Source organism: Acipenser ruthenus, chromosome 1, assembly GCF_902713425.1.
Source record: "Acipenser ruthenus chromosome 1, fAciRut3.2 maternal haplotype, whole genome shotgun sequence".
NCBI lineage: Eukaryota > Metazoa > Chordata > Actinopteri > Acipenseriformes > Acipenseridae > Acipenser > Acipenser ruthenus.
The window spans coordinates 21,228,550-21,249,672 of NC_081189.1; the positions used below are offsets into that span (position 1 = coordinate 21,228,550).

General features: G+C 37.2%; 1 protein-coding gene across 1 annotated transcript in view; it reads left to right on the top strand.

Annotated features, from left to right (window-relative positions):
* Positions 1-21,123, top strand: part of LOC117408477 (calcium/calmodulin-dependent protein kinase type IV) — a 100,798-nt gene that overhangs the window by 38,430 nt on the left and 41,245 nt on the right. Inside the window, exons 2-3 of the mRNA XM_059021455.1 lie at positions 10,923-11,001; positions 20,791-20,853. Of these exons, the coding sequence (XP_058877438.1) occupies positions 10,923-11,001; positions 20,791-20,853 (142 nt within the window). The remainder of the gene's footprint in view (positions 1-10,922; positions 11,002-20,790; positions 20,854-21,123) is intronic.

The window sequence follows — 21,123 nt, forward strand, 5'->3', positions numbered from 1 at the left end:
TTGTTTGAATATTTTATTTATTTTTGTTTTTGTTAATAAAGACGGCAGCCAGCCGATTCTTTACTTTACCTGCAGTACTCTCTGGTGTCAGTTTATTTTCCCTTCCTGCTTCTGCCGTGACGTCAGACCACTCGTCCAGCCTGTCACAGGTCTCAATCAAATTAACTTGCAGTACGAGTATAGGGTTCATCTTGTTGTGCAGGACATTACAGGACAGTTTACTGTAAAAAATGTTCAATGGCTTAAACGCTTTTAGGTTTAGCTTGCAGTATCATGGAAATACAGCAAGTTGAAGAGACCTCACAAGAGACTTCTTGGTTCATAATTTTCTTGATGAGGTTAATTGTGGTCCAGTACAGTGCTCATTTATGTAGACAAAGATACATGACAAATATCAAATTTAATAAAGATACTGTCCACTGTCTTTGTAGTTTGAAAGAATGACAATCTAAACAAAGATTGGACTAGATCCAGGAACAGTCCTGGCAAAATCCACTTTGTTTATTCAGTTAACGAGGATTGGTGGTGTAGCCAAACAATCAATACAGACCCTGTGATCTTTCACAGTTTGAACACCTCTGAATCCTGATACATTATAAATGTGCATGTGTAAGTCTCATCAGTTTAGCTTCATTTTTTTGTTTTTTTTACTGTGGATGCAATAACATTTCGTTTGATTTTAAAGCATACAATAACATAACTGGGCCATCTATATGATTAATAATCCCAGCAACAAGTCATGTTGTTGCTGCTGATTTAGGTCTTAGGGGAGATGCCTGGACAGACAATTAGGAACCAGAAGAGCATCAATGTGCCAAATGGACTCGTCACATTTATAACTTTTCTTATGTTCTTGTGATCTGAATGTGTGACTTTGATATAAAATAGTTCACAATTCAAAAGCAATGTACACCTTTGTGTTGAAAACAGCCAGCTGAGGACATCTCATTGCACATTACTCTGAACAAGATACGCTGATTGGGCAGTCTAATGAAGGTCGGTGCTCTTCAAAATGCCCCTGAAGGTGCAGTGGATTGGTCATTGTTCTTTGACAGCACCCCATCTTTTAAAAAATGTAATGATACATTGTAATGATAGGACTGCATCTTCCATGAAATGCAGTTACACTTTGAGACAGTACAAGATGTGATAGTCCCCAGATCGCGCTCAGGAGCCTTTACAGCAACATGTACACTGCACCACCTGCTCTATCCAAGCCAGGGTTGGTGATTTTTTAGATTTAAAAAAAAAATTATAAAACTGATTTTTGATTAAAATCAGATTTTTTTTTAATTTAAAATCAATTTATTATTTTTTTTTAAATTATGAATTTTATTTTTTGTAGTACCATAGTTGTAGCTCTACAGTACCTCCAACCTAAATTTAAGGATGTTGGAAATGATGGTTTGTAAATAGTTACATACCAAACTAAATTACTCAATCTTAAATGAATACATAAATAAAGCAAATTATTTATCATTGTGGCATCCTCTAAATGTGAACTACAATATATGAACTACAAGAATTTACCAATGGAGTATGCCAGAGAAAAATACCCCTCACTGTTCCCAGTCATTATTTTCTTTTACTTTTCTTTCTTTGATTTCCTCTTTCTGTGTCAGTTCAAACACACACAGTTGTTACTTAGGACTACTTTGCTTTTTATAGTGTGTTCAATTGTTAAAGTTCCTGATTGCACCACTAAATAAACCTGGTTTCAGCGGGTCTTAACACAGTGCTGAGTTGTCTGTTTGGGACTCCATTGCAGCGTCATCAGAATCGCTTCAGCGAGTATGTTAATGATGGGGCAGACGCTCTAACGGGGAAAGTCTCCAGAATACCATTTCAGTGCAGTATTTTTTTTTACATCTGTGCTCCATTTATGCGCCACAGAATCGGGGGCAAGCGCCACTCCATAGAGGAGGGGGCTCGTTCCTTCTGCCCTCTGTAATACAACACATGCGGACTCACTTCTGTTCCAAAGCAAAGTATTTCCAAACACCTTTTTCCACAGCGTGTGAATGGGGTCTTGGGGTCTTGGGGTCTTGGGGTCTTGGTCACTCGTTCTCTCCTTCTGTCCCACACTGCCCATTGGTATTAGCAGCCCTTTTAAAGAACACTCAGTTATCACCATTCAATGATCACCCAATCATTTAAACAATTAACCATTCTATTAAAACCATTAACCCTTTAATTGCCCACTTTAAAAGCTTCTACCAGATGTAGTCTTTGTTCTTCAAACCTGGGGCCCTAAAGCCTGGAGAACTCTGCCTGTAAATAGTGATGGGGTTATGTGTTTTGGTGGTGTTTGGCTGGGATGGGGTTAATTTTTATCCCTGCCAAATACATGTGAGAATGTGGCTGTTCCCAAATTAGATAATTGGTGCAAATTGGGAACAGCCACATGATATAAAATGGGATCTTGAAGCTCCATTAGGAAGACTACCAGGTAGCTAGTAACAGAGGGAAGTACTGTGTACAAAGAAAAAACCTACGTGTACAACTTGTTTGTAGTTTAAATGTTAAACAGCTGTATGTTGTAAAGTAGCTGGTGTTTTGGGATACAGGGAAACAGCTTGGCTGTCCCGTCTTAGTTTAGGTAAAATAAGTGTTTAGTCTAGGTCTCCAAATGGAGATAGACATTTATTTTGTTTGTTTACTTTGTGTTTGCAACTGAGTACGTATACAGGCACCGCCCTGTTTTGTTTCATTCTGTGGTCCAGTGATTCTCTTTACACCAGAAGACAATATATAAAAATGTGTGTGTATTAACACTTGTACAAGTCACAGAAGTCTAATACACCCAGCCTTCGCTATATCGCCTCTCGCTATACTGCAGATTCGGCTATATCGTGGTCCTGGAGTTGGCTCCCCATTTTTACAGTCTAACTGCGCATGCCTTAGCTGCACTATACATAGACAATTTCACTAGAATTACTTTGTTTTATTTTGTACTGCATACCAAAAACTAAAATATACAGAACAATTAAAAACAAAGCATTATTATCATACTGCTATCATATACACATGCATTGCACAATAACACAAAGCAAATTAAATATCTACTTGCTGAAGCGGTTTTTTAAACAATGCACTAGCAAAAGTCACAGGGCAGTGACGTCAGCTCCATAGCAACACGCCTCCTATGTTGGGAATGGATTCTTTCAATGCAGCGGTTTGGGCATTTGAGAAAGGAGAGGAAGATTCATGCCATTATTTCAGTGAACTATATTTCTTATCTCAGTGGTCAGAAAGTGTATATGCTTCTTTCCAGGTGTGGCCCTATGTACCTGCCCCCCCCCCCCCCCCCTGTCTCTCTCTCTCTCTCTCTCTCTCTATAGATACACAGATGAACCCGCTTTATATCATGATTGCCATGCAGGAATAATTCGTGATGTAAGCGGGTCATGATATAAACGAGTGTGAGAAAAGAAAGAAAACTAACGGTGAATTAAAGAGCAGTGTTTTAATACTCTACATTTAGTCATTCTTTACATTTAAACAAATGCATATAGTTTACTACAGGACAAATACATTGTGTATCATTAACTGGAATTAAACAGTTTGTGTCATTGTCTAAAAAAGGCATGAATTGTTGACTGATGAGAGCTATCAATTAGGTGTTGCACTTGGTGTTTTTTTTTTGTGTGCATTTGTAGACTGACTGTTAAAATTTGGTGATGTTGGTGTTTTGTAACTGAACTGTATCCCGTTAAGACCGCCAACGCAGCATTTGACAGGCTGCACAAAATGTCAGTTTATCAGCCAAGATGATTTATTGGTTGTTAGTTGGAAATTAATTATATCTTGTGGTTACTTAGTAAAGCCCGGCCAAGCAGCATGTGTGTGTAGTTGGGGCTGTTGGATCAACAAAACCCAGAACCACTCTGAATGATTGCATTAAATAGTTATGGAAATGAAAAATGACTCCTGATTATTAATGTATTTGAGTGACTGCTGTCCATGTTGACAGTGCTGTTGATGTTTTGATCGCTATTGCAAACGTGTGTTAATGAGAATGCTTTATGAATAAATGTGCAATGCTTATGGATAAACAGCAATCCAGTCAACATCAGTAGTTCTTTGTGACCATCACAGTGTATTATTAGTGACACAGGCAGGTAACACAGTTGCTCAATACAGAAACCCCTACTCTTTTAGATCTACCATTGTCAAGTTCAGTTGAACAGACCCCATACTGTATGTCTTAACACCCTGGATGGATGAAGTTGCAATGTCTCAGAAACTTGGCGCTTTTGTGAGCTCAACAGTGATGTATTTCCATTCAAGTTAATTAAAAAGCTGTTAATTGTATGATGTAGCCTACAGCTAGCATACGCATTCATTATCAACTTATCATTATCATTGACACTTGTACAAGTCACAGAAGTCTAATATGTGAACAGAAGTTATTTTTACATAACCCTTAAGCAGTCAGCTTTGTTTTACCAGCTAAAAACTCACTATTGCAAAAAGTTATGAAAGTTTTTCCACGGCAGATCCAAAGACAATGAGAGAGTCAGCTAGTTATTATTATTTTTCTCCCCTTAGCTAGACTCCTACAGAAAATACTGAGTGGACTCTACAGCGTTACGCAAAGCCCCTGGGGATTATTTCACATTTACTGTGTCAGTGCAGTCGATTTTACACCTAGAAAGATTACGATATTAACTGGGTCCATGAAAAATAATAATGTTAGTTGGATGGGAAAATTTAAATTTGCATGTAAAGAATTATATTATGTGAAGATTGGAACTAATAATCAGTATAATAATTAGAATTAATAGTAGAACATGCTAAACTGTAAAATGCTGCCAATCTCTCTGTTGGGTAGATTTTCTATGGAAGGTTCCCAGCCCAGAATAAAGAAAAGGAGACTCTCACTCTCTAAACTAGGAGGGCTATCCTTGCCTGTTCTTGAGAAATATGATTTGGCTACAAGGCTATATTCAGTGCAATACTAGATTTTCAAAAATGTTAATGCCGGATGTACCCACATGAAACCATCTGGAAAGCAATCGGACTATTCACATCTCCTAACTGCTCCCAAAGAAAATTGTTTAAACATTTAAAATAAACATTAAAAACAGTTATTAAATACACTAAATGTCTGGTATAATGTTTTAAACAAATTAGGATTAGACAATGAGTAACAAAGATACATCATCCACAAAAAGAGACAAATAACAAGGCCTTGACGTCACATATTCACTGTAATGAAGAACATCCTTCTTGCTTTCGATCATCGGTGTATTATTTATTATTAATAATAATAATAATAATAATAATAATAATAATAATAATAATAATAATAATAATAATAATGTCATCTTAATCTTTGTTAGGTAGCGTCTTTCATTATAAGGATCCTAAAGCTCTTTATAAAGTAAAAGCTGTAAAAAAAAAAAAAAAAAAAGACCAAGGTCGCAAATAAAAACTAAAGCTTAAAAAAAATCTGACAATAGCCAAACACTTGTGCCCTTTTTACATACAATATAGTATCCCAAAGGTCTTTTACAATAACAACTATAAAGCCCATACAGATAAACCAGATGACTGAAATAAGAAACAAGCGAACAGATTGCATCATTTAAAAAAAGAAAAACACATTAAAAATATGACAAAATAACAAGTCACAAATAAAAAAACAACACGACAAAATGTATGCAATAAAATTAAGAACAGAAGGCTTTATATTATAGCCTAGTAAAAACGAGTGTGCAGTGTCTTTGTAAACACTGATATGAGATTAAATAACTTTCACTATAATATAAGCTTTCACAAGTATTTTCTGCAAATCGAGAGATCTTGCTATAACGCAGGGTCGATGTGAGGGAGGCAGTTTTGGAAGAAAAAACAAAAAACAAGGTCATCTGTTATGCTAATTTTCATTAAGTTTACTTTAGAAATGTCTTGACTGAATCAACACATGCTATTATTATATTTACTCAATTATCAATTTCAGTGCCTGTGTGTGGTCCAGAGTGCACATGCAGACACAATACAAGGAAAGGTTGAGTCAGGAACATAATAGGATGAAGTAATGGGGAGATATAAAATAGACTACTATTCAAGATAAATAACAGTGAAGAAGGAGTGTGCTTCACTGAAAATAGTAAATTGGAGTTAAAAAAACAATCCCTAGAAAGAACATGTGTGGAATGTGGTCAGATTCTAATTGGTTTCCAGCCTTGGTGCATGTATTAAAGAGGAGCTGAGAGCCAGCTCTTTTGTTCTTCAGCTGCAGTAGGACTAGTAGGTTTTGTTAAACTGAGAAGCTGCAGAGCCCTTCACCAAGTAGGGTAAAACATTGGGATTATAGATTTAGTTTGTTTTGTTTTAGTAGCGTTCCTGGTGCGGGACCTCCCTTTTTATGGGGAGCAGTGCACAGCCAAACTACTGTAGGTTGCATTTTTGTGTTTTTATACTGTTTTGTTTGGCATTTTTGTTCACATTTCTGAATTGCTGTTTGTGTAAGTCACTGCCCTGCTGAAAGAGCAACACCACCCTGAGTGATACTGAACCAGGGTTGGTACAGTAGCTCGGTGGTGGTGCATGGTATTGCACCTGCACTGTTTTTTATTTTTAAAAGCCTAGACCAGTGGTGCACAACTCAGGTCATGGAGGGCGGGTGTCCCTCCTGGTTTTTGTTCTAAGCATACCCTAAATGAGTTAATTGGACCAATTAAGCTTCTAATAAGGTCCAATAAAGTACTTTAGGGTGGAGCTGGAATAAAACCCTGCAGGGACACCAGCCCTCCAGGACCGAGTTGTGCACCACTGGCCTAGACACATGTGCCAGTGTTGGCAACCAAAATCTCTTTCACTCACTTCTCTCACACCCTTTTACACGCCATATCATGTTATAAATGTTAATCAATGGTTAAGTATGAGTACAACAGCTGTGGGATGCATTGCTAGAATATGGATTCAATCTGTTCTAAACAGAAAAGGTCATAACATTGTTACTGTATATATTCACTTCAGTCACTGCAGGCATAAGTGTACCGTGTTAAGTTTCCTATCCATGTATTTGTTTTATAATGGATATAGGTTTTTCCAAGTTTTGTCAGGGCGGCTTCTCGAACCCCATAAACAACCCCACCCCACAAACTGTTTTCAAATTTCAAAAAAAATTCAACAAAAAAACATGACCGAAGGGGATATGGGCATACCTAATAGCTTGTGAATGGAGGATTGTTACACAAAGTGGGTGATGCACATGAGAATATCTTGAAGCAGTATGAACTTGTCAAATTGTATTTCACTACAAGGACGCAGGATTGTGATGTTGCGATATTACAATGACAGTAATATGAGGAGACGAGAAAGTGGGATACATCATCATGCAAGTGGAAAAGGAGATGAGACAGATATTACTTGTGTCAGGGTGTCTTGTATCAGGCTGTCACTTTTGTTTTTCTTCTTTCTTCACAGTTATCTCTGATAAGAAGACTTAAGCCATTATTGCCTAAATAGACTGGACCTTTTACTGGGTTGGTCATGACATGGTGCATCCCGCATGTAATGCTAAGGAGATTTTCTGGAGCACACTTCACAAACCGCAATACATGGGGCAGCAGTGTGGAGTAGTGGTTAGGGCTCTGGACTCTTGACCGGAGGGTTGTGGGTTCAATCCCCAGTGGGGGACACTGCTGTTGTACCCTTGAGCAAGGTACTTTACCTAGATTGCTCTAGTAAAAACCCAACTGTATAAATGGGGAATTGTATGTAAAAATAATGTGATATCTGTATAATGTGAAATAATGTATAATGTGTTATCTTGTAACAATTGTAAGTCGCCCTGGATAAGGGCGTCTGCTAAGAAATAAATAAATAATAATAATAATAATAATAATAATAATAATAATACATGTAGAGTATACAGCTATAACTGCTGAACGTCTCGGTACCTTCGCGTGGAAAGCTGTTGCATGCCAGCAGGTACGACGCTTACAAAATTGTACATTCTGTGTTGGCTCAACCCTCCAACGTATTTTACAGCCACATTGTCACATTATGTGCACAGCTCCACACAATAATATGAAATGGTCACGTTTGAAGAGTGTCGAAGGTACGAGGAAGTCTATTGTGTTCTGAAACTGCAGACCACAGAAAGATTAGGGATTGCAAGACGGGGCATTAAGGATATCCTTGACACCATTTACACAGCTTGTCCGCAGTACAGAAGTAAAATGAAAGGGTACTATTATTTTAAAGCACTGGAAAAATGGTATTAAAATTTACAGACTTCTCATACTGGGCTGTCTTATGCTTATCCAGTGCAATGAAAGGCCTCAGAAATAAATATGTAATTTACCCCAGACACATAATACCTGCATAACGGAGAAAACACATTTCCAAAGTTAGATTAATACATCTGATAAAAGATCCATCATGCCTAATGTAAACTTAATACAAAAATATATAGAATTTTGATTGTTACTATTTTTTTCTAAAAAAAAAAGGAATCATTAACACTTGAAACAGGGGCGTTCTGTTACTGTGTGGGTATCCGCTGAGAGACGAGAGAGAGGGTTTGTAGTCTAAACACCGCTTAGGCGTCTGGGTTTTATTTATTACACACGGGTTGCAGTTGCTGGTGGCTGCCACTAGGGTACCTACAATGATAGCCCTAGTGCAGGAGACAATATACCCAAGTGCACATGAATACGAAACTAAACACTGTACAAAAACTAAAACATAAAAGGTGGCCAAGCTTGGGCCGTGCGCTACTCCCGCTATACAGGTAGGTCAATCACCCGGAACGGGACACTGCCACAAACTAAATAAACACTGGTGTGGGATTAAAATCCTCTACCTTAATCCCTTAACCTAAAGTGGCAAATATCCTGGTTAAACGCACGGTCATAATCCCTTTACAAAGAACCCTGGTTAAACACGCAGACATTCTTCAGGTTTGGTTCTGTCCCCCTGGTTAAAAGCGCAGTCCTGAGTCTTTTTCCTCTGGTAACAAAGCAACACATAGCATGGAACAGCACAGAACAAATGACTGCCTTTCCAGCCCTTTTTCAAGGCAGGTGACCAGGGTTAATTGATTGTCAATTCTTCAGTTGACACCTGGCCACCTGCTGCACATTCTTTTCAATTAGGCAGGGAGGGGAGTTTAACCTCCCAGTCCTGCCATATCCAAAATTAAACAAATTAAACATACTGGGTCAATTGCAACAAACTGAAAGCAGCGTACTAACTGGGGATGATCCCTTGGTTAGTATGCAGCTCCGTACTAAACTAGTACGCAAGTTAAATACCAATTGCAACGAACTTGGCGGCTGAAGTTAGTCCCCAGCTGCGTACTAAAAAAGGTCTCAATTGTAACAAACCCAAAAATAACTGCTGCTGCCCTCTAGAGGATACTAAGTACGGGACTAACTTAGTCTAACTCTTGCTATGGACTAAGAATTTTAGTATCGTACTAAGTGGAATAGTGGAAGACATGTGAAAGTCCCAGAATGTACTGGCAGTTTATTTTTGCTGAAATAATAATGTGTCCATATAATATACACATATATGTCCTCACTATATTTGAAGCATCTGCTACCTGTACGGATATTGTAATAGTAAAATAAAATTATATTACGACTACAATACTGTTAACTTTATTATTTATTTCTAACTACTAATAATGTAGGAAGGTGTCTGCAGCATTACAGTCATGCATGTAGAGCCTGTAGGTTTCACATTTGAGAGACATATTTATTTATTTTTCTTGAGGGGGCGGTAGCAAGTCTTTTCATTCCCTTTAATTTGAGGGGACTCGACACTCTTCTCAGAGTGTTTTTAGAAGTGATTATCTGTGATACTTTTTGGAATACCACCCCTTCCCTGTTTTGTACTTGTTGTGGTCCAATGAGAACGGTGTCAAAACAGCCCGTGTGTGTTGACCACGGTTATCCTTTACTCCCTTTAAAAACAGCCTGGGCCGCACTGCACGAGCTGCAACTGTCTGTATCATGTATAAAGCTAATGTTGTAATCAAAAACAGAATTCAAAATTAAACCAGCTTTGCTAGTTTATTTCATGGCGTTGCACTTGGTTGAGTATTTTATAGGCAGTCCGTGTGCCCTGATATGGAGTATTTTACCATACATATATATCTTAAATAAAAAAAAAAAATTATTACGTGCACACATATAAATATATGTTAGACATGAATTAATATTTATGTATAAATGTCGGCCTATTTGTAATATTGTAAAAATGATTATTAGCTCATGATATCGTAAAATACATACATTACTGTTACAAATATTTCAAATGTTCTGATTCCGAGCCATCCCGCCTTGCACCATGTCTGGCTCCCTGTAAAAGGATAAAGCGGTTCTCATAATGAATGAATGAAAGAATGATTCAGAGCCCCCTTCAGTTCCTGTTTGGTAACAACAACAATGCTTGATCCTTAGTACTGTACTAAATCTGGGGATCAGCTAGTCTCCAATTTTGTTCCGCTTGTTTTTTCGATGCAATTGGTACTAACTTAGTACACAGCTGGGGATGATCCCGAGATACTAGCTAGTTCGCAACTTAGTACGCAGCTCCATACTAACTCTGCAAGTTCGTTGCAATTGACCCAACGTTACAAACAAAACCAAATCACACCAAGCCATATTTATAATTAAACAAAACTATATTTTACAGGGGCAGGCTTCAACCCTGCCACACCACTAAAAAATGTTTGTTCATATGAGAAGTGTTCAGTGGTTTATTCAATGGATTAAAAACACATTGTTTACTGAGCTAGTTGTTTATTTACCAACAGGTGCCACACTGTCACCTGTTTCACTGCTGATTGTGATGAACCATGTATACCCAATGGTATTAAAACCGTGCATTGTGTTTCACTAGACGGTATTGTATCATAGACCGGTGTGCTGACCCTCTGCTTTATTTTCTTCACACAGGGGGGCTACTTCAGTTGTGTTTCGGTGCCGGCAGAAAGGAACACAGAGGCCATATGCTGTGAAAATGCTGAAGAAGACTGTAAGTGAATAGGGCGCAATGTTGTTTTCCTACTAGTTTTACATTCTTCCTACGATACTTAACTCTTTAATCGCAATAGAGAAATTGGTCATTTTAAGTAATTTGTAATTTTACTGCAATATTCAACCAATTTCTCCCAGTATGATTTTCAATACATTAACTAAACCAACAGTACTGAACCCACTCCATTAGTCTGGGGGTTAAAGAAAACGAACATCATTGTAAGGGGGACCTTACCTTTGTTTTACATAGATGACTGTTCAGAACAAAGCAATAATAGTACAACGTGTGATCAATTTACAATGCCTCCTGCTTGTGCCTTCATAAAGATTATTGCCTCTTTACATAATGTAACAATCTAGCAGTCGCAGGGGTTCAATCCACAGACCAGAGGCTTAGGCAACTGATGTATTGGCGGATCCTACTCTTCCTAAGTGCTTTAAACACTGCCCAAAAGAGCCAGGTTCTGTAGTGGAGCAGTTGGAAAGCTTATTACAATAATGTATATTGTATCATCTCATCTTGGCTGTAGTGATCACTCGTGCATCGCTGTACACAACACCTGGTATGCTACAGTAAGTTGCACTGGTGTTTTATTATTTTTTCTTCCAATTCAGTTTTACGACTAGCTGTGCAAATAAAATAATCTGTACTTTTTTTTTTTTTTTTGGATTAACCGTTAAGTGTCAAGTTTCAAATTTGCATTTTTACATGTGCAGACCGTGAATGTAAGTCACAGCACTTTACTTTTTGATTAAACTGATAGCTCTGATTTTGTATTTGCAGCTTTGGTGGGGAATTTAGATCACAAAGTACTGTCGTTTGAACTAACCCTTAACCTACTCCTTATTTATTTCTATATGAAACACTGAATCATGTAGATAAACTTGTCAAGGCCAGTAGTGTGCAGGTTTGTAATAATGACAGCCATGTTTGTGTTAGCAGTACGCTCCTGACATTATTTTCTTTAATGGTGTCTTTCACTGAACTCTAGTTTTCCCATCATGGACCTTTGTATGAATTGAATCTTTGAGTAAAAAATATCAGATTTACTCCAATTTTAATTGCCATGTGTCCTAGAGGTCAGATCTGTCTACTGGGAGTTGAGAAATCCTGTTTTTAATGATCAGCTGAGACGCTGACCTGCTTCGTGACCCTGATGCAAATTATTGCAATTTACAGTTTGGTACGTGCTTCATCTAACGAGCTGTTTAACTGGGTCCAAGCAGAACCTGATTTGTTACAGAGCTCCCGAGGCTAAATACATTATAAAACAAATCCATGATATCATCGTTTTCCTAATATATAATGTACTACATGCTCAATGATATTATGTGTGTTGTGTATTGTTGTTTCTGCTTAGACCATGATCCTTAGCATCATGGTTTTTAGCACTGAAACCCATAAATGAAGCATTTGGAACTGAGGTGCAACACTGATATGCTTCCCCCTTCAGAAATATGAATCAAGAATCACGCAGAACACTCATAATAGTATATTAGACAGGTATTTTATTATTATTATTTATTTCTTAGCAGACGCCCTTATCCAGGGCGACTTACAATTGTTACAAGATATCACATTATACATTATTTCACATTATACAGATATCACATTATTTTTACATACAATTACCCATTTATACAGTTGGGTTTTTACTGGAGCAATCTAGGTAAAGTACCTTGCTCAAGGGTACAACAGCAGTGTCCCCCACTGGGGATTGAACCCACAACCCTCCGGTCAAGAGTCCAGAGCCCTAACCACTACTCCACACTATAGCCCCAACTGGTTCCAAGATTCTTTTTGCACTTTTGGCAGCAGATATAACACCTTTTAGAATAGTGTCTTATATTTTATGACTGTTTATTAGTTGCTATATTGTGGTACATGTCAACTGATTTAGTGTGTCTGTATATGTGCAGTGTATGAATTCTTAAAACAGATTTTTAATGAGGGTTTATTGTATTCATTTAGGCCTCACTGTTCCTATTGCATGAGCTAGAATTAACTACCCTATGGGGAGTAGTATGCTGATGTCCTCAATCTACATCCCATTATGTTGTTTTTATTATTATATATTATAAGTAGGGCTTCTGTTTTTCGGTTTTTATTAATTGGATTTTTCGGTGCTTATTTTTAGCTATTTTCGAGTTTTATGTAAATCGTTTCTTTTCGGGGCTTTCGTTTTTGATATACTGTATGAAATTAGTGTTACACACTTAAGTTGTACCTTCTTTCCTTTTCTGTCTTCCACAACGAAATCCTTATGGTCACGGGCACATTCTTCTGGGGTTTTTGAGTGTAGGCATTTTTTTACATTTTGCCAGAATTCTGTTTTAAATCCTCCGTATCTTAACTGTAATACAGCTTTAAATCCCGCTAACAAGCCTCCATCCTGATTGTAATCTCGTTTTAAATCTCGCAAGCGGAGTCTCCAATAGAAATGTAGGAATGTGCTGTCACTCAGTAGTTAGGGCGGGTTTAAAGTATTCAGAACGAATCAATAATAGATACAAGTCAGGAAGGCGGGACATTGCCCAGCAACATTGGGAAATGTATTTATTATAATTGTATTAATTAAAAAAAGGAAAAATCAAAGTGAATTGATTAACTATTTCCACAGTTTTTCCGGTGTTTTCCGGTGTTTATTGGCTATCCACCGATTTCATTTTTTTGTATCAGGGTTGTTTTATCGGGTTTTATCAGTTAAAACCGAAAATCAGAAGCCCTAATTATAAGTCTAGTCCTTAAGATACAGCATGAAATCAAGGGCAAGTTTTTAAAACCAAAAAATCTTGCCAGCCACCCTCTAAGCTTTAAAATGCCATAAACTCCCACTGTATATCTGAAAAATCAACAAACAGTGTTCCTGCTACACTTGATTTGACTGCACATCCTCAGCACAACACCTAAAGTTCTGGTTTAAAATCATAACACAATCACAGTCACAACAGCAGGATTTCAAAGACATAATAATCATGTTTTTATGTCAATTACAAAAAACAGACATGCTGGTTACTTGGTTTGTTTATTAAATGCAGTACACTTTTTTGTTTCCCTCCCAAAAAAAACCCTTTTATTTGGTAATTGGCTTAATCTTCTTGTGCGCTATCAGTCTTGTCTAACAACAATGGGAAGTTGCAGAGGCTGACCAGTAATAATGTCCTTCAATCAAATAACAAACCACTGAATTACATCAACAGACTGTGCCCTTGAGTCTCATTCAATCAGGTTTCGAATCAGGATACAACAACGGTGGGGTTGGGTGTGGAAATTAGTCTGCTATAAATTTCACCTGCTTTTAAAATAATTTTAAAAAGTACAATAAAAAAAGCCATGCATGGTTTTTCCTTGTTTGAGAGATGCTTGGAAAACCAGCATTTTTGTTGACAAAGGCTGCAGTGTCTTCACCCGACTCCATTTCCGGAGTACGGTGTCCTGTGAAAGACTGAAGTATGAAACAGTTATGGGGGAGAATAAAAGTAGACTTTTCCAGTGTTTCAGCATGCTGCCAGTCAATTTAGTGTTCATATGGAAACTTACCTATTGACATATATTCCTGATTTGCTAATTCATACAGTTCCCTTTCCAAGCCTCTCTGACCCTGCCATCAGAAACCATGAGCTGAGTCCAGCAGATTGCATTAACCGGGCACTACTTTCATCCAAATTAAATTTATTATCCTGTTATTTTCCTTAATTGACAGCTGTTTTATACTTGTGTTGAATTACAACCCTATCATCTGCTGTGGATGGTATTTTAATGACCAAAATATGGTGCACATCAGCATTTTTCATGGGTGCAGATAGATTTGTTAACGTAGTCTTGTAAATTATGCACGGTTCTTTCACCAATCCATATAAATGGCGTCTCGGAGCCTGTGCTGTCTGGCTGGAGGCAGAAAAAATTGAATGTCTGAGTGAGGAATAGATGAGCTACAGTTATAAACTGGGCTGCTGCAATTTGTCAGGAATACAAAGTTCAAGTAACGCAAGTACTGTAGCTTCTCATTTGATTTAAATAGTTTTTAAAATTGTCCTTACTAATTTGTGATGTTGGTAGTCATTCTGGGTGCTTTAGGGTTTGGTCGTTCTATATTTTGAGTTGTTAACATATTTCTTTCAATCTGCCTTTGCTTGGCTTTGAACTTGCAGAATCCTAACTGCTTACAAAACGAAACACTGCAGCTCGAACAGACGCTGCAAGCCAGCCGTTGCTGCATGTCAAAAAAGGTGAGCATGTAGCGTACATTATAGAAAAGGTGTCAATATGCATGTTTGCAGTTTGAAATGATGTCAAGTGAGGTGACAGTCGGTTGCATGGGTGATAAATGTGATTAACATTAATCGGAGCCTGATAAGTAATAACCAGAGTCATGTTATTAGTAACTTGTTTTCATTAACTCAAATTATATTCTGGCCAGAACATTTCAACGTGATAATATCCAGAATGTGACATTATATATATATATATATATATATATACACATATACACACACACACACATAGGCGCCTAACCCATGGGGCAGAAGGGACATGTGCACCCCCCCCCCCCCCCCCACCTAAATCTTTTATTATTTAACTTAGATTAAGCAGTAGTGGTATTTCAAAATCACATAAGCCTGATTTTACTTGGTATGGGGCAGGTACATTTCACATACTTACTTCACATGTTTATTTTGGTGCCTAAGGATGCAGGAAGTGGGAGTGCTGTCAGTGCGGCCGAACTCTGGACTCTTGTTAACATATGAGCAGTGTATGGTTGAGCTGCACTGCCTGTAATATTGTCATGAATCAGCTGTTTGAATGTTGATTTCACACCAATTGATTTAGCACTTTCTAGACAGAGATATAGAAAGTTTGGGGCAATGTTATTGATTTAAACTGTGACAGATTTAAATACTGCCACCCTTTGCAGAGCATGAAGTTAAGGTCATGAAGAGCAAGGCAATGTTGCCTTCGTTGGGCGTGAAGATTCAGGGGCACCAAGGCAGTTCTAGGGCAGAAAGGTAAAATATAAATCCAATCCAAGGACACCAAGGCAATTTCATACTCATTCATAAAACAACAAAAAATAAATACAGAAAGCCTATTATGTTAATGTTAATTCAAACAAACACAAATCAATGTTTTTTGGGTGATTCACACACTAAGTGTTACAAAAATAAAATATAGGTCACTTTTCCATTGTAAAAATGAAATGGTAACAAAATGATAATGAAAAAATACAAAATAAATATTGAAGGTATTTTTACTAAAGTCTGTAACCCTGTTAACAAGAGTTAAATATAGCGCTTGTCTGTGTCCTGTAATTGAAGCCTTTAAAAAAAAAAAACTCTATGCCATGTGTTTCATAATTTAGGGTAAGCAAACATCAACTGGATTTCATATAACAAGTTGTTCACTGGTGAAGTGAATGTTTAATCAGTGCATTTTTAAATGCTAAAAATAGTATTCTTTCAGAAAGTGAGATTTTCACAGAGAATTGGATATTATTATTACATGGCATTGGTCCTAATTCATGGAAATCGTGAAATCCGTGCACCGTGAAAAAATACAGCCTTAGTGATACAACACCACAAATAAGCGATGTCAGTGAAGGGAAAGTTAGAAGGATTTTCAGGCAAACTGGCTTAAGATTTACCCATGGCTGGAGTGTAATAACGATAGCGGTCAAATGAGTTGTTCGGTCTGCAGTGTGTCAGCGCAACTGTAGTTTGCTAACCGCTGTTACAAAACCTGTACAAACAACGTGGCTTTGAAAAGAAAAAAAACAAAACAGGAAATAGAAACTTCGTCAGGCAATGGAGAGTGCTCAGCACCAAACAGCTGGATGTACATAATGTTAAATGTTTACATTTGACAGACTTTATGTAGTTTCACAGTTCTTGAAATGTACAGTTGTAAAGGATTTACAGTTTGTTATGGTGTACTGCTGGACACTTGATTCAGGAAAAAAAAAAAGGCATGCTGTTTTAAAGCATACACATTCTAATCCCTTTCGTGAAATCACACGTTTTACTAGTTAAAAAGCAGAACTACATAAGGTAGTGACAGTGTATTACACAAAAATTAATGAAAACAGAAATCGATACACTTCTCAAGATTGTGTTTCGTTCACTATTATGTTATCTCGTTTCATAACACAGGGAGCTGCAACTTGAACCATGTCATACATAGCTTTTTGCTTGTGTGTGCGTGTGCGTGTGCGTGTGTGTGCGTGTGTGTGTGTGTGTGTTTGTGTGTGTTTTGTTTGGTTTTTTTGGTGTAAGGATGTGAGCAAAACTAACAACGATCTACCTATTTGTGTGCTAGTTTTTAGTGATGATGTTTTGGGGGAAATAACACCGAATTACAAATCAGCAACAGTCATTGAAATGTCTATATATAAATTATCAATGTATATACACTAAAGACTTGGAGTCAGAATGTGTATTGCACCATTGCATTTTAAAGTATTGCAATTTTAAGCATAGAATCAGATCTCCTTATACCATACATGATCATAGAATATGTGATTATGTGTAATGTGGTATACGTTCTGTGTTTTTTTTTTTACTAAGCTGTAAATTAAAAAAGGAAATTTAAATATAGGTCTATATTATTTGAAGTACTGTATAGTCACGTGTATGTGAAATGGCAGACAGCGAAGCATCGAAAACAAATGAAATTGCAGCTGCTAAAGAAATGGCCTGAAAACTCTCTGCTGTTTAATATTTTTTTTGTTAAACGCCTAAATGATCCAAACACAGTGGAATGCAAACTGTACAGGTGGCTTAACATATGAAGGCACAATAATCTCTGCAGTACTGATGTACGTTCTCATTAATGCATACATGCCAACAGTCCCTATATGGTCGGGACAGTCCTGATTTCCTAGCAAATATCCCATGTCCCGATATTTACCCATAGAAAAAAAAAATCATTTATTCTGCACAGTAGATAGTGAAAACCCGCTGTGCTCTTTGTGCAGCTGACACATCTGTTGATCACTAACTTATTCAATGATAAGAACGCTTCATTATGTCTATTTTACGGTCATGATGGTCATGTCGTGTTGAGTTGAGGGGATGTTTATTATATGATAATGAGTGTGTTTTGCATATCACTCCTCCCATGTGTATGATGCGTCTATTTTTTGGTTTTGGGTATTCAGCAGTACTTTGGATGACACTGCCAGAGAGTAATGGCAAAGGTCTTTTCTCTTGCACATTGAGTGCATTTATTGGTGCACAGTTACTATGCTATAAAGTTTTATTTTCATAATTTATTCAAAACTGCCCCTGTTAGTGTGCATTAGAGCTAGAGTGGATTCTTCAGTAGACTTCATGTAGAGAGCTGGCAGGCAAGCTGAATACAGGTAACACAGCATTTCTGTTTTTGAGCTTCTTTCAAAAATGTTGACCTTTTGATTTTTCCAGCGGATGACGGTTATTCATTATTTTTAACAACCGAGTACTTAAAGTCATCTAACTCTAACAGTTTTGACTGCTGCTGTATTATAATTATACAGTCATCCATTTACATGATTGCCTTGTTACCTTTGATGTAACATCCATATTCATTTGAGCTAGAAGTGCCTCTTCTCCATGTTGGAAACCTTTGCTTTCAAGTAATGAGAAACTTTCTGAAGTATACCTGCTTCACCAGCTTTCATTTCCTAGCTTGTTAAAATGGAAAGTATGTTGAAGTCATGTGGATAGTAATCAGAAGGAGCTTCTTCTGGGACCTGTCTCAGAGCCTTTGATTATTAACCACTTTTTAATTCGGATTTGTTTAAACAGCTTTAATGAAAACCAAACAGTATCATATTTTCCTTTAAGGATCACTTCACAAAGCATCTATTAATATGTTATTTAAGCACTAATGTCTGATGTAACCATCATTACCTGTTGGTTGATTGACCGCAGCGACTGTTAGGTGTCCCAAGCTGAAGGCTAATGAAAGACAAGGAGATCTATAACTAGTACCTACTATTGATGTTTCTGGTATCACCCTCTAAAAGGGATTAAACCCGTGAATCACAAGTGGAAGTAGACCAAGTCAGTCTGTGGCCTTAAAACATATTACACTGCTGTGGTTTTTCTGTGTAACAAGATGTGTGTAATGAACCAAAACCACTTAGTGTGTTATGTGCCCAGGGCTTTTTACTGTATGAAGAATAAAAAAAAAAGCAAATGGTTATTTGGAATTGGGTTATGGGGTGGAAACCTATACAGCTTGAGAAATGTAGATCAGGGTAGGAACACACATTGTGAAAGTATTATGTGTTTATATGGGACTGTGTAGTGCATGCCCTCTTCGGCTGCTGTATCATGAAGTAATTGCATGAGGGGAGGATGATAGCAGAGGCACACAGCAGAAAGGCAGTTTCCACCCCCAGATCCAATTAAGACACTTTTTAACGACCATCGGTATCCTGTGTCTGTTATATAGAACTAGTATTGTGGGTAAATTTACGCAATTGGTCATTTGTTAGAGGTGGGTCATTCCACGCTAACTGAAACAGAAAAGGGGCATTTTGTTGTCCGACCGTCTCAGATTTTGCTAGAAAAATTCACCTGGGGGGTTTTGGGCCCACTGAGTTCAGAAATGCTAATCTCTAATTTTTTTTTTTGACCTGGCAAAGGTCAACCTAAAAAAAAGTGACCCTGACCAGAAAAATCACCCTGGGCTCAACTTAGACGCTACCATCATGTGTAGCACCTTGTTCGACTCATAATGAATAGGACTTTCGAGAAAAAAATACCAGGGCCGTACCGAGCCCTCACGGTGCGGTTAAGGAGAGCCTGGGTTTAAGGAGAGCCGAGCCGTCTACTGAAGTCACACACAACAAAAGACGGTTGTTATTCATTGTTGTTAATTAACTCAGTTTGCCAAAAGATGTGCAAACAAATGGTGTTAAAAAAAAAATAGACGAATGGTTCAGCTGAATCTTGTATCGCTATATTTTGTAAATATATTAAGGAATGTCTTTATAATCAACATAATCAACAAATTTGACTGATTTATATCCTTACTAAAGTTAAATTAGTACTGTTGAAGGGAAAAAAAAGAAGGTTTGTAAAAATATGATTTGCCAAAGATATCTTGTTTAAGGATAGTTGTTTTTTTGTTTGTGTGCTTAAAAAAAGAATCTGCGAGCGTAACGAGAGCCGTAGTTGTATGTATGGTACTGCTGTACAGTATTTTGTTTGACTAGTTTTTTTTCTTTATATTAATATAATAAAGGTAAAGGATGGGATATTTGGTAGAATTTTGTGTTTTTGAGTGTGAGTTAAAGTGTATCTTGCAGGTTTTTTTTTTTTATCACTGAAATGGATGCAGTAGTGTTTATTATTATTATTATTATTATTATTATTATTATTATTATTATTATTATTATTTTTAAAACATTTTATAGGCCACTAAAATGTGATTTAATGTGGATCACGGACCATGCCTCCCAAAAACACAACCTTTTTGTACCACGTCACGCGTGACATTTCAAAGGGGAAACAGTTCTAGGCCTATATGTCAGGCCTACAGGTTTGTAGGATTCAACTTGACTTGACTTGTAGGTTGTAAGGTTCAACTTGACTGTTTATGTAACACAGGCATGGATCTATTACAATTTTGTACTTAGCACAAATTACTTTAAACACTGTATTATATATGTATAGAGAGAGAGAGAGAGAGAGAGAGAGAGAGAGAGAGAGAGAGAGAGAGAGAGAGATTTTGTTGTCCTAAAAATAGTTCATCTAGAGCTTAGAGTATCTCGCTAACTTCAGCTTTTCTCATATTCTGCAGGTTGACAAGAAGATTGTTCGGACGGAAATTGGTGTTTTACTTCGACTTTCACATCCTAATATCGTAAGTGAATTGCAACAGATTGCACTGTTTTCTGTCTGTTCCTGTATCTGTGTGTCGGTCTCTAATTATCTGTCTCATTTTCAGGTCTCAGGTATATATATCATTTTGTATTAATTAAAAGTTTACTCACAGTGAGGTATTAAAAAAAACAGTAAGGACACATTTGCAGAAAAAGCTGAATTTACAGTTGCACACCCTAGTGGTTTCTAAACCCAGCATTTCTAAAACCAAAATCAGCTTTTATAAGTGCTTATAAAATGATATGGACTA